This window comes from Hyposmocoma kahamanoa, unplaced genomic scaffold (genome assembly GCF_003589595.1).
Source record: "Hyposmocoma kahamanoa isolate Upper Pololo Valley unplaced genomic scaffold, ASM358959v1 91, whole genome shotgun sequence".
Lineage (NCBI taxonomy): Eukaryota > Metazoa > Arthropoda > Insecta > Lepidoptera > Cosmopterigidae > Hyposmocoma > Hyposmocoma kahamanoa.
In genome coordinates, this window is record NW_020654684.1 from 3,371,793 (window position 1) to 3,386,888 (window position 15,096).

A 15,096-nucleotide genomic window follows, 5' to 3' on the forward strand; every position below is an offset into this window, starting at 1 on the left:
GCATGTGAGAGGTACCGGGATCGATACCCGGCGCCTCCAGGAATATTGTTTTTTTTACATTTTGCTGTTACAACTTCATAAAAATTACAGGTAAATCTAACAAGAAATAATCTTGCATATCATAAAATTCTATATATATATTTTATTTTATTTGAGCGATGAATTCCTTAACAACTTACTGGACAAAGTAGGAATACCCAATTTTCGTGCGTTATGCAATGTTCCTATGGCAATGAAAAAAAAATACTTGAAATTTTATTTAGATCGGTTTTTGAATATTAACATTATGTATGTATGTATACCTATTTTCATGACTACAGGTGCATAAATTGAGTAAGTAAAATGTGTGTTGTAGCATACAGACTAAAGGACAGATATAAATTACGTCGAGGTTCCGACGAAAAAAGTTTGATTACAGGACAATATAAAAAGTACAAGGCAGATTCTGTTAAATTACTAAAGAAGGTAAACTTTTGAAAGACGTGTTTAAATTCGGCAATACATAAGATTAGCATTGATTTTGTGGTTGGATTTGAGATTTAATTTTGAGGTTTTTATGCGAACGACACACCAACTCCCGACACCGGCAATTCCGAGCTCTCACTAATACCACTATACAAAAAAACGCGTTGCTATAGTAACGAAGTTCCGATACGACAAACCTAGAGTGATTGACGTAGGTTGTTGTTAGCATTTAGATGCGAAATTTAATCGATAGACTAACCACAGCTATCTAATTTATATACGATGGTATATCCCACGGCAGACAATACATTTGCATATTACATACACTAGAATATTATTTTGTCCTGCAAAAACACGCGGTTATGGCAATTTACAATCTGCGTCCAGAGTGTTGTTGAGAGATAGAGATTGCGGTTGATATTCAAAATTTGCCATTCACGAGGTTTATTAAAACTACAATGAAGCAAAAACTTTATACTAGAAATAATTAATTTATTATACAGCTTCTGCGTACCTTGAGGACAAAAATCCATGGCAATGACTTGTTAAACTTAATCCATGATATTTGAAATAAATGTAGTAAGTAGTGAAAGAGTTCGTCTAGGGAAGTACTGCCACCTCACCTATTTCTGCCGCCAAGCAATAATACGAGCGTTAATGTATTTCGGTTTGAAGGGTAAATGTGCTGGTGAAGTTACAGGCACTTGAGACTCATGAACTTAATGGTCTCAAGGGGTCGGACGCAGTGGCGGTGTCCCTGTGACCTTTGCGATTTAAAGCTCTGAGTAGCACTGTAATTGCTATGGTCAGGTGTGTTGCTTACCACCAGGGGCTGGAATTGTTCGTCCCACCCCTGGGTATCATAAAAAATAAAACAAAGTGCCAACCCTACTTTTCAGGTGACATTATTTTCAAGTACTGATATTTTTAGATCATAAACGCTTGAACGATTAGAACAGCCTAGTCGATAAAAGCATCCAAAATAAACCAAATTAATAAGGTTGTCTTGATTTGTACTGCTTGTCTGTTCCTGTTTTAGTTCTGAAGTCCTCGTGACCGAATTTCGAAGGGAAAGCACACACATTGACCCAATTTGCTTGGCACCAACGCCACGACATGCAAAATAAAAGGCGAGCTGGCATCAACGGGTATAAGTACCTGGGAAGATTGAATGGCACGATGGCGGGAATATAGCAAACAATAGGCAGCGTAAACAACTTTTATATAAAGTTTTGTCTAGAACATGAAAAGTCATATATTAAAAACTTGGGAAAACAAGGGAAGTTGAACATTGTTAAACATTTTGCTTTACAATACGAGAATAATAATTGGATAGTATTGTAATGTTATTATTGAACAGGCGTGGTTTTAGCCGTGAACAGTTCTTGGGTCCTGCTTCCAGAGATATAACTAGACAAGATGGCTGATTAGGTTTTTAACTTCGAATAAGCCGTCAACGTGTCGGCCATTTGCGTATTTCGAAAGAAAATTTCGGTGAAAGCTTTTCTTTTTGAGTGGATCAGTGTCCATTAAACTAAAACACAATCTCATTGAAGGAAAGATGACAACCGTGTCCGTGCAACCAACACAACATGCTTATAATATTCCACTGCTCTACGTAGGATTCCTCAAGCAAACAAAGCTTACCATAATCGCCCACAAACTGGTCGTCTACCTGTTTGTGGACGACGAACACACAGGGAATGAGTAGCCATTCACTGTGTAATCGTTTCCTATATAAAACCATTGGAGATTAAGCACAGCAACGCAATATGGGGCAAAAATTACCGTGAAGAATAAAAAAATAATAGTAACCTCACAGAAAACATGGCAAGCTAGGTACCAGGCTAGCAGTACACAATGGAAGCTCTAACTAGAGACACGTGTCTGAACTGGAACTGGCGTGCTATTGTGCTAGTCTTTATTTCACCTGCATGACAAAGATGCTTTTTTTCTACTTTTAAAAGAAGCTAGCTACCCGTTATGTATTTTTTTAGCAGATGTAAATATTACAGTTGTACAGTTTGTTTCTGGAAAATGTTTTGTGACGGCATTGTCTGTGTGAATTAAATTGCTTATTGGTATTTAAAAAAATCCGTCAGGACAAGAGACACTTTAAAATAAGCTTTATCTGACGTTTCTTTTGTAAAAAGAAATAAACAAATATAAAATTGTTACAATAAAAGTAAACAACATAGACTAACAAAATTTACAAAAGAAATTCCCAAACATTGGCTCATTAAACCTCATAAAATGCAAACATGAACGGGCGAACAATAATAAACAATCCCCATGGTCTAACAACAAAATATTCGTAAAATGCAACATAAAATTAAGGAAAATGCAAGATTTTTCCATATTTCAGTAATCCTCAAAGAAAGATACTAGATACTGAGATATTATAAAATGGTTTAGTGAATATTTTATAAGGTGGAACGATTTTAGCGCAGGAGTTATGTAAATCGTGTAAGAGTGGATTTAAATGTATAAAAGTACTCAATTATGACTTGAAATACGATAATAACTTGAAATTCATGCGCATAAAAAATAGTGCGCACGATTTTCGGTAATATGCATGCAGTTATTTATTTTATGGTCCACTTTTTAAAAGTGGAGTGTTTTTTGTCTTCGTTTGTTTTTCATTTCCCTCTCAGTAAACAGAATTAAATTTGCTTTTTAAAGAAAAATATTATTTTTAAAAGAATGGGGAATTTATTTTTTGATAAATAGTTATTGCGTTATGGACGAATGAAAGGTTAGCTGTTTGATATTAAACCAAAGCAAAGAGAAAATTCTAATGTGCTGCTGCGAATAATAATAATAGCGTTTCTAGAGCAGTTAAGGGTAATCAAATGTTATATTAATTACCCGCACGGCTAGGAAACAACGCTGTGGTAATAAAATAAATATTAAGGCTGCTCAGGGGTTTCTCCGTAAACCATAATTCTCGATCTTTATTTATTTATTATGTACTGTACGGCAAAATATCAACGAGTGCAGAAGCTGTTTGGAAGTTAAGAAACGTTTAAAGAAGCGACGCGAGTAGTGCCCAGTACACACATACCAATCTCATAATAACCAAATTTGGTGCATACAGTTCAGTAAAACTAGGAGAGCAGAAGACTACAGGAAATGAGAATATAAATAGTATACTGGCGGTCTAGTCTGTAACAAGTTTTGAACACAATTTTAATAAATTTCTCAACAAGCATTGTAAAAAAAACCTTAACACAAAATAAAATGTGACAGATATTTAGATGGTTAACCAGGGTACCAAATAATCTACAGGATCACCATACGCCACCTTTGTCGCCAAAGGAACTAAGTAACCAAGTTAATCACTGTTTTTGTAAAATTCTCCAAGTCTCAATGGAACAGTTAAACACACACTTGTACACCAAGATAACATAAACAAAGTAATACTTCAGTTTACTAATAAACTTAATTGGAAAATGAAACTATTTTTTGGATCTAAATCGCGAGTATTTGTTTTTTTTTAACAAACCAACGTTTCGGGCCCTTAACAGGTCCCGGTGACTGCTGACTTCTTTCTTTTCCAACTTTTGATCCGAAGAAAGAATTAAATTTTAAATGTGTAGTAAACAAACTATCGCGAAAACCTAAGAACTCCATAAAGTTAATTGAATCAAAATATGTAAATAAATATCGATATAACACCAGGAACTCAGAAGATGTTGAGAGGCCACACGACCAAAGCCACAGGACAAAAAAAAACAACATGGTTCTACAAAAGTCTCAGGTATAAAATCACCATCCATACTTGTTCCTTACTTGCCCCGCCTACAATGCATTTTATTTATTTGTTTATTCTAGCAGGCGTCGATCATTACTAAAATGAAGAAATGCCTACACGTAGATTAATACTTGTATACTCAACAGATTTATGAAATTATTTAATTTCCTCAGTAAAAATTTAAAGAAGGACATTATTGTTATTTATTATTAGGGTCACTTTTCCATCTTCTTACTCATAACAGAATTCCTTCAATTCCTGTATGAGTAGGTGTGGTGCAGAGCACCAAAGTTAATTTCTGACACGCTGTCACCTACAAACAAGTAAACGAAAATATTACGTCAGCTTTTCTTGACGCCTCCAGGAGGATCACGATGTCAGTCCATTGAAGAAGTACTTAAAGTTATCGAACCCATTTCTGAGGACGACGACGATGGCAAATTCTTTTTTAATACAGTTGCTCAAAACGTGGTATTTTTCGTACTACAAATCGTGCCGAAAGTTGGATTTTTCGCACTAGTGCTTTTTACTTTTCCATTTCTTTTAATTTACTGTTGTTTCAAGTCTTAAACATAAACTAAAGAGGTTGTATATTTATTTCATATTTATGTGCTTTGTGACGTAAGTAATTCGTCTTAAAACTTATATTCACTTACAAACATCTTATTTGTATAAATTGCATAGGTGTTTTATAAAACACGGGTTACATTTAAAAATACCAAAATATTTTCCATAAAGATGGCTGACTGAGTATTAACAATGATAAAAAACATCGTTTGATACATGTGCGGATTTGTCATTTTCACTTGTCTCGAGTCTTGACCCTCGCTTCTGGCTCAGACCAAGAAGCCTCGAGACTCGTGAATAATGACTAACTTTCCGCACAGGCGAGAGTCAAGACTCGAGACAAGTGAAAATGACAAATCCGCAGATGTATCAAACGACGTTTTTAACACATTTGAGAAAAAACTACATTGAAAATAAATTAAAACAGTATTTTAAAAAAACTCATTTTATTTCTTTGTCTGATAAAAATTAAGAGTACAATGGCACCTGTTGCCAATGCCAATATTCAGCCACATTAAAATTACTATTTTAGTGGCGCGACGCGCAGCGGTCTCGCGTAATTCTCACCTCCGGTTATTGTTAATACTCAACCAGCCATCTTTATGAAAAATATTTTGGCATTTTTAAGTGTAACCCGTTGTTTTATAAAACACCTATGCAATTTAAACAAACAAGACCTTTGTAAGTAAATATAAGTTTTAATGATGACTGACTTGCGTCACAAAGCACATAAATATTATATAAATATACAACTTCTTCAGTTCTATGTTTAAGACTTGAAACAACAGTAAATTTAAAAAAATGGAAAAGTAAAAAGCAACTAGTGCGAAAAATCCAACTTTCGACACGATTTGTAGTATGAAAAAAATACCACGTTTTGAGCAACTGTATTGAACACCACACTAAGCTCCGCTTGAAACCAGTGCCAAATAAATACTTTGTAGAAAATCGTTTCAAAAAGGGGTTAACAAACTTAACGAGAACACCAAGACAATATAAACCAAGGAGATATTCAAGACATTGCTTTTCTTACAAAGTTCTTAATGTTCCCAGCGGTACCAGGGAACCAGCAACTAATTGAAGTCAACAAATCCCTAAGGCGAAGAGGGGTTGTTTGTTACGCGTTCTTTTCTTTTTAGGGATAGGGCGGGGTCGCATTTTAATAGAAAGGGAGGCAGGTAAAAGATGCAAGGACGAGATTGCATCGCACGGATTTCTATTTCACACCTTTACTAGGGCAACAGGGGAAATGAGGTAGTGAGACTGTTGCGTAATGTTACGTCTAAGAAATGTTTCTTTTATGCTTTTTTCCCAAATATTGGGTCTAGGGCGGCATAGAGCTTTTGTATGAAACCATTTTTAAATTTTCGTTTTCTTACAATGGATGCGAGTTGTTTTTTGCCTTTAAATATTTACACATTTGAGTTTGTTCGTTGCCTTTAAATATACATAGACTGATAGGAGTGGAGAAAGCGAAAGCGGTTCATCAGGAGCGTAGCAGGAGGTCCATGGTCTCTCCTTAGCCCGGTGGGAGGCAGGCGTTACGATACGTAACGTATGTACATACATATATCATATTTTATCATAAAATTGTGAAATGTTTTATAATGATATGCCGTCGTACTCGTTAGTCTGTAGCCCTTTCTAGGTTCTCACTATAACTAGGGCAGCAGAAATGTAAGGCGACGCAGATAATTTTATAATGACGTCGTTGTTGCCACGAGAGTAGGACTTGACAACAAAGAGCGGAAAAATAAAAAAAAACGGTATTTTTAAGAGACCCTTGGCAAATTGAATTTCCATAATATTTTCGCTGGCGTCAGTTTAACAATCATATTTCATGTGGTACCGACATCATTTATTTTATTCGTCTATAAGTTAACGTTTTGAACACGTATGTGCTACTTCTTTTTTCGTTACACATTACAGACTTGGCTAATTTCCTTATCATAATCACAAATTCATCAGAAACTACTAGGGGCCAGGGGCAAAACAATGATTGTTGCAGTCCTGTTGCAGAAGATGGAAGTCACAATTTCAAAATAAAAAGCAAGGTGCAATGAAATCGTTACAACATAAGGATGTTTTTTTAACAATTACTAGAATTGCTAGTATATAATAAATATCACATAAAATATTAAACGTAAAAAAGCCTGGAAGAGATATTTTCTTCCCACAGTTACTAAGGCAACAGAAAGTAAGAATGTAGTATTAATATTCACTGCGTTTAATATTCCCACGCTTATTTGGGAGATTTGAAAACACCTGGTAAAAATTATGTAACAAGCTAGCTGAGATTTACGTTATACCTTCACTAAAAGTTTTAATATATTCCCAAGGATACTAGACTAACAGGATTACTTAAGAGTTAAAGTTCCTATATTAAGTGATAAGTTCCCACGCCTACCAAAGAGCCTAATCGCGTTGAAAAGGATGTCGTTAAAGCGCCGTTAAACTTTTCCCTATAGGTTTAACTTGTTCCCAGGGACACCAGGGTAGCGGACGGCATCCAGAATTGTTTGCTTTCAATGTATTGAACGCATATTGAACTTAATTCAATATCCCACGAGCTAAAGATGGTTCATGTAAAAAAATCGTTTCAATACAGATTTAATTACTTTCCCATAGTCACTAGGACAGCAGAAAATAAAAGTTGTTATTTTCCTTACATATTCAATAAGTTCTCTCAGACTTACATTATTATCCTCTCAGAGGTACTAGAGCAAAATAAATGAAAAAGAAGTAAAACTTTATGTAGTTGGTTCCTAGAAGCAGGGGCGATTTAAAAAAAAATCCATTCAGGCAGGAAGACGCATAGCAATTGATTGATGCGGGGTTGCCGAGGGAAGGCAGATATAAAAAACTACAATTGCATTAATAAGATCATGGTTTATTTCGTACCCTTACCAAGGAATTAATAGCACTGAAGAGTATAAAACATTTTAAGGTAGTGGTTCATTGCCAATCCAATAACTACAAACAAAAAGTCACCAAGCGTTAGTTGGACACGGTGTAAAAAAAATCATACTAAAGAACTTTGTATTTAAAACGTTTACCAACCCAACATTTTGCTCAGATTGTATTGTAGGATTTACTCTAAGTAACAATAGGATAGTACTTTTACTACCGAAATGCGCTTAATGACTACGAGAACGAAAGTTGACTCAACTCCTTTTTGTTTTCTACAACCATAACAATGTACTCACCGGCGACGACAGTTTCGGCATGCGGCAACCGCTGCAGTACGTGGTGTATCAACCCCACGTCGGTGCACGCCTGCAGGTTGCGCACACTCTTGCGCAGGATCGCGATAAACACAGACCATATCTCCGCCTAAAACAAAAATTAACTTAATAAGTATTTTGGACGCTGCTGCAGTAAAATTTCTATTGTTTTAATTTAAGCCCAACTTTTGTACAAAATAATGCCAACGCTGAACAACAATGTGCTGTAAAAATAAGCACCTTTCGCTACTAGAATGTTATCATGGTGTGTCACCGCAGTACCAGCAAAAAAGTAGATGATTAAAATGGAGTAATGAATTCAAGTATCAGAATGATCATAATAATAACTTTATTTATAGCTATTACAAATACTACAGAAATAATACAGTAATTATTAGTTATTGATTGATTGCTGACCAGTCAGGCAACATCCAGACACCATAAAAGGATCTAACCTGTGTTAGCAGATAGTACCGTTACCGCCACGGCGGGCAAGCATCAATCGAATTTTTATCAACAAATGGCTTACAAGTAAACTAGAAGGAACTTTGTAGTCCCAAAACCAGTACAATAAAACTGTTCATTTGGGACCCAGAAAAGACTAAAGTATGAGAAAGATGTTCGAAGAGTTAATACAGTTAAACGAAGACACACTGTGTATCAAGAAAGTGGAGAGTAAGTGTAGAGTGTGTTGTGAGTGATACTGATTCAACTATGAGTGTGAAATATCTGAGGATGCGTTATAATTGTTGCTTTTGGATGCATACAAGGTCTTAAGATTAGGAGAGTAGGATACCAAAAAAACTTTAGATGAAGGTACACAACTTATTTATTTGATTATTCACTCAAATAAAATTTTTGAGATTACAATAAAACATCGTCTCTGTGGCATCGTAATCATGGCATTTTAGCAAAGTTGTCAATTTTTTCTTGATTTCGTAAAAACGAAATTATAAAATTGTCAATCACTTGTGAATGTCATCGAAAGGGCCTAAGGGATGGACAGCAGCGACATGGATTGCCATGCCTCCTTTTTAAAAATGCTTCGTCAATTAGAACTGTATTCAACGCCGTTTTAATGTTGACGTGTAATTAAATATTCAAAGTATATAAGGATTGCGGGCGGTGCGAGTGCTGTGGAACGGTGATGCAAATGTTGTGGCGTCAATAAATTATTGATATTGGCTGAATTTCGATAATTACTCGGCACAGATGCGATTGCGGCGCCATTTAGATGATGATTTATTGAAAATAGCCCAATTTCTGTACATTTCCGTCAAAAAAATATTTTAGATACGTTTTTTTTTAAATAACGACTGCAATAAACAAATCTTTGAAATGAAAAGTAAAATATAGCATGGTTATTTCCAGTTGATAAGGTCCAATCCTTAAAACACTAATGTTACTAAAGCACTGACAAAATCTTGCTAAAAACTACATACAAAATAACGTGGCAACGAAAATAAAGCGTCGAATACAAGACAAAAAACACAAAGACACTTTAATTGAAATTCCTCGCGCGTTGCACTGCACAGCCCTCATTTTACGCAATAATGTGCACCCACCTTAATTTACACTAATTTATGCTAATGTTGTGCTCGTGTTGGAATACGTTTTTTGCACGTCTCATAAACGCTGCTTCCTAAGTTTCATCTCGGATTATCAGTCCCTCACTAAAGAAGCAATGTGACTTACATTTTTTAAGATATAAGTTTGCGACAAACAGGTCTGTATTTTAGTGCCTACCTGATTAGTGAATGAATGAATGGTGCTGAGAAATGACTTCTTTCTCCCGGCATTGTGTTTGCATGCCAAAATATGATTTATTTATGCAAAACAATAAATAACTAGGTTTAGTATTTAGAAACTATAAACAATACAAAGGATATAAATATCACACAAATTACCATATTACCGACGCGATGTAGGTTTAGGGATATGAAGATTGTGAAGTAATAAAGTGTTTGTTATAAATAATGACATCATGCAACCATATCAACTGCCTAGACAATTTCTTGTACTATGAGTATCAAAGGAACGGAATTCTGGGATACTTCGCAAAACACCCAGACTAGAAAAAATTTAGAAAACTTCATTTCCCAAATTGGTCCTACCTGGAATCGAATCCAGGACTTCGCAACCAGCGCCCACAATGTAAACTGTGGCACTGAGGTATTTGGAGAAATAAATAAATAAAATATGCCAGAGAGACACTCGTATTTCTTAGTTCCGCAATAACGCGAAGCGAACCGATTGAATCTAGTTTTAGTTCAAACGTTAAATTAGAAAAACACGGTTAGAAACTATATTGAAAAAACTTAACCGTTAACTTAACCGTTATTTTAAAGAATAAAAGGGTTAACTATATTCTCATGCGTACCAGGCTAGCATAAATAATAAGATGCTTTTTATTATAATGCAACAGCCTGAAAAGTTCGTTAAAGTCACACGAGGGCGGCTTCATTCCCAAGGGTACCAGGGTAACATCAAGTACGAGGAATGATTATGACCGAAGCGTTGAGTGTGGCACTGGTGAACTAAACAGCTGTTTTCTAGTTGCTAGGCAAAAAAAAAACAGATATATAAGCATCCTTTTGTTGACCTAATAAAACTTCGTAATTGTTTTTTTACGAGTTTTGATTTCCGGGCGTGAGTTGAAAAGATATTTCCAAATTACGGCTAAGTGACAAATGGTCAAAAACCGCTTGTTTAAATAGCAAAAAATAGATCACAAAATTCTGTTTTTGAAACAGTTAAAATTAGTTAACGTATTTTAAATTTTTATTGAATTGATATTCAATTATTTTTTGTGAAATTACTCCACTAGTTTGTTATATTTATTAATACAAATATCGAACAATCAGAAAAAATTCCTTCGATACGGCCGGATTCGAACCGATGTCTTCTAGCTTACCGTGGCAGACGCTGTACCAACTAAGCATTAGTTAACGTGTTCGACTCATCGGAACTTACCGTAACGATATTGATCGTTAAGGCATTAGTTAGCGGTTAGCAGAGCTACACATAATATAGCGAATTCCCGAGTTTGAAACCCAAGCACATAAAAAAGATGTAAGACGTTTATTAACCTTGATGACGATGAAGAACTAGGCGTCTCCTGGGATTAGACGCCTTATTCATCCTATCCCAGAAGATGTCCAGGCTATATGCATACGGAAAAGCAAGTGCAAGTAACGTATTCCATGTCCCATCGACACGTACAAAATAAATTAATTGTCAGTCCTCGTGAATCTTGTGTTCTCATATTTTTCCTTCCTTACGCGTAAAAAAACAAGATAAAGTAAAAATACTTTTTGCTCGGGAACTTCCTCCGCAAGTTCACTTTTCTTTCAAAACATTTCCTTAAAAAAAAAAAGAACTAAAAAAACACATACTCGAGGCGGCGAACCACGTGTCCCGATAAACTCCGCAAGTCACGTGTAAATATTCTTATGCGCTACCGGGCTACCAGGAGTCGCGAGGAGGTCGAAAAGAAACAGGTGCAACTCGCCCTACGGATGCAGACTGTTATGGGCGGGGTCAATTTTTTGTTCCAACCTTATACGACCAATGAGAACGTCAGCTAAAGCAAGGGCAAGGACCGCAGCTATGTGAAATTGATGCTCTGAACTGATCCTTGGCCATGTTACCCCATAAAACATTTGTGGCGGGCGATTTAAACGCGCGCGGAGCAAAAGAGGGGCAAATGAAATATTGAAATGTAAAAAAGTGAAATGATTGATTGGTATGGTAAACGAAAAATTACTTCCGACTATAAATTTTTAATACTTAATTTCACGTGCAATCAGATCGGTCAGCTCAGAAGCAATAGATATAAAAAAAAATCTTTCGAAATTCCTGTCGTACGAGAGTGATTCGCGGGAATTCAGTTGAAATGTTCTGGAATTCCTCGTTTGTAATCTGACGAGATTGCGCCGCTAACGGTGAAAGAATGCAATGTAATTACAGGGTCTTGTTAGACCGCGAAGGTGCTTTTGCCTTGGTTCGCTTGAACCGACACTTTGTTTCTGTTCGTCTGGTTACGCCATTTGCACTCCACGGGACAGGTTTTGTTTTGTAAAAATTCTAAAAATGGAAACAATTGTTTTCTTTTTTGCGCATTTTTATTTATGTTTTATTTGTTGTTTATTTCTCCGTACAGGAGAGGAGACTTAACGAAGTAAAGTAAAATTGCACAACGTGGAACAAAAAATGAGTTCACCTCGGGCCATGAGAAATTCTATTTAAAAAAAAACTAGCCGCATATTTTGTGTGACAGTAACTATTGACTACAGATTAGATTAAAACATATGTTTTTGTTAAAAAGATCATTTCTGGCTATATCTTAGTTCCGTGGATAAATGTAACTTATAAAACTGACTAACCTTCTTGTACAGAAACTAATTAATAGCACGACTTCTTATCCCAGTTAAATAAGGTCTAGATTGCTTCGAATGCCAAACAATTTCAAATAAAAATCACAGCAATCCCAATGAGCACGCTACCAGGATCGCAGTGGTGCGCAGAGATGGGAACTTTTCTCATTAATCCACTGCACCGCTATCAAGCGAATTCATGCGATTGTTGAACCCCGCCCAAGCTTTATCCCGGGGATTTGTTTTACTACTTTTTTATTCGACGAGATTGTAGACCTACATGCGTACAGTGGGCCACAAGTGGGTCGTGGGACTCAAGATATAGTTAGTATGTTCAAATTTTACTTACATCAATCAAAGTTACAGTTGAGTACTTCCAACGAACTTTAAATCTTTTTAATTCTTAAATTACTATAGAGTCGCCACATCATCCTTATCGATATAATCCACACCTCTCGTAAACTACATAACACATATCGATAAAGTCTGATAGACATTTCATATGACGTTTTCTAATGTATCTTTGTTTGTTTGTTTTCGAAATATTAAAAATTATAAGTTGATGGTTACAGTAAAAAAAACTGACATCGTAAACTGTTAAAGTTTAACGAAAACAAACGAAGCTGTCCAGCTAATTAAATATTACTACAACCAATGAAAGAACCTCTTCTAAGACCGCACCGTTAACATAAAAGGAAAGAAGATAAAAAGGAGTACTCAAATTTTTGTCACGAGACACTTATTACTGTTTTACGTACTTGAAAACTCGACAAAGCGTAATTCATGTAAACGCGTTAGGAATTAAACTTTCGACTGTGGTTTTCGCAAGTGATTACACCAGTCTGATTCTGTCTGTTCTTGTATAACAAGATCATAAGTAGATTTATTGTATGAATTCGTAATGTTTAAAACTTTCCAGAGAAGGTAGAATTGATAAAATAAACCGTGTCAAATAAATTAAATATCACAGAAATGATATCTTCTATCCCGTACACGTTGGACCATAGCTGTTGTGTTGCTTTCAAAGAATTTGTGTGAATAAAAGTAAGGTTTTCAATGTAGATCTGCCGAAAAGCATGCCATCGAATGTGACAACGACAACGAAATAGCGGTATCCACTTAGCCATTTCTATTTCGGGTCGGAACTTCCCTATGTATAATCCAATACGACAATTAGGTTATCACACAATGTTTTCGCAAGACTTTCAGACACGTCTACCAACATAATAATCGACGGAGCCAAAGTTTACCCACTTATAGCTAGCGAACCTCACCAACTCGCACACCCGGCTCATTATCGCAGCAACTTCGCTCATCAAACGAACTGCTCTTACTCATTTATATATCTTTGTTTAACTACTTAACTGTATGAAACTTGTTGTGATCATGATGGAAACGGTCGTAGAAAATAACTTAGAGAATCAAGAAGTAACTTAAGTACTACGAAATGAGGCGAACAATTATCACGAAGTATTTCAACTTCACAGCACTAAATTCAGGCCCTTATACGTCAAAGCGGATAAAAGACGTGCTTAAGCAACCAGTAAATGTTCCTTTAGGGTTCCTTGTGGTCGTTTAGAAATACTTCCTCTCTTTTGGATTTTTTTAATTTTGACGTTGGGCCAAATCGAATCAAAAAGTTCTTAGGCTGCAAACTGGACGACAGCGGGCGGCGGCGGCGGCGCATTCGCGACAACGATGCGAATGGCGGCTTGCGCGGCTTGATCAAGATGCCTAAGGACTCATTTAAAGTGCGCAGAAAGATAACCAACCAATATGACAGCAAACATTGATCTTAAAAATAGAAGGATAACGATTATGAACACAAAGATCGAACACACAGAAAAATTGCGTCGACCCGGTGAGATTTCTGTTCATAATCATAAGAAAACTAGTAGAGTTATTTAGCAAAAAATCTCAATAAATACAAGGAATGCAAATGAAAGGAGGATGATTAATAACTGCAAACAGAAGAATAGAGATAATATTCGTTCATAATTAGAGTGTGATATCAATTCTGGCCTGATATTTCCAAGAATATAGTCAAACGTGACCACGGTCAAGCAAGCGTCATCATAGAACTTACCCGGATTTTGTCTTTGGTCTTCGTAATTTAGGCGAAACTCGACTTTATGCTTTCTTTGTTTGTAAATAGGACTCACGTCTGCTTGCGCCCATAATAATACTAAATAAAAGAATTGGGTACTATAAAAAGTGACATTACAGTAACGACATCGAATCGATGTGTTCACAGCGCCGCCGCGCCGCCCGTATCGCAGTCGCCACTGCGCCACCGTTCGCTGTTTTCCAGTTTGTGGCTTAAGTGTTCAAATAGCATAAGCATATTTGTTTTCACTTATCATAAACATAACTCTAGGAGTTACATATTAAAAGTTATTATTGTAGTGAAAAGCGCCATAGGCAAAGTGAGGGTAAACTTTTGCCAAGTTTGAGGTACTCTTTTGACACACTGTGCCCTGTCCAAAGTTGCTTAGTTAACAAACACTACCTTTGTTCTACTGTGAATCTGTTGTTACCATTACCTAGTCAATTCATACAGAAGGTAACAAACAAACCGCCTGGAACATTACTTTTGAATGAAGCTTAGCAAGTGATGTGTTTTAATCAATTTAATATTCCAAACGTAGGACGAAAACTATCGTTTGCTAATTTCACACGGTTTTGGCGAAAACTTACTTCAAAGTTCTTC

At 36.0% G+C, this 15,096-nt stretch overlaps 1 protein-coding gene across 8 annotated transcripts in view; it reads right to left on the minus strand.

The window, feature by feature from the left end:
- LOC113236336 (neurobeachin) overlaps positions 1-15,096 on the minus strand; it is a 545,925-nt gene that overhangs the window by 353,027 nt on the left and 177,802 nt on the right. For all 8 annotated transcript variants that reach the window (XM_026472364.1, XM_026472367.1, XM_026472366.1 and 5 more), the window contains exon 3: positions 7,993-8,119. In XM_026472364.1, coding sequence (XP_026328149.1) covers positions 7,993-8,119 — 127 coding nt within the window. The remainder of the gene's footprint in view (positions 1-7,992; positions 8,120-15,096) is intronic.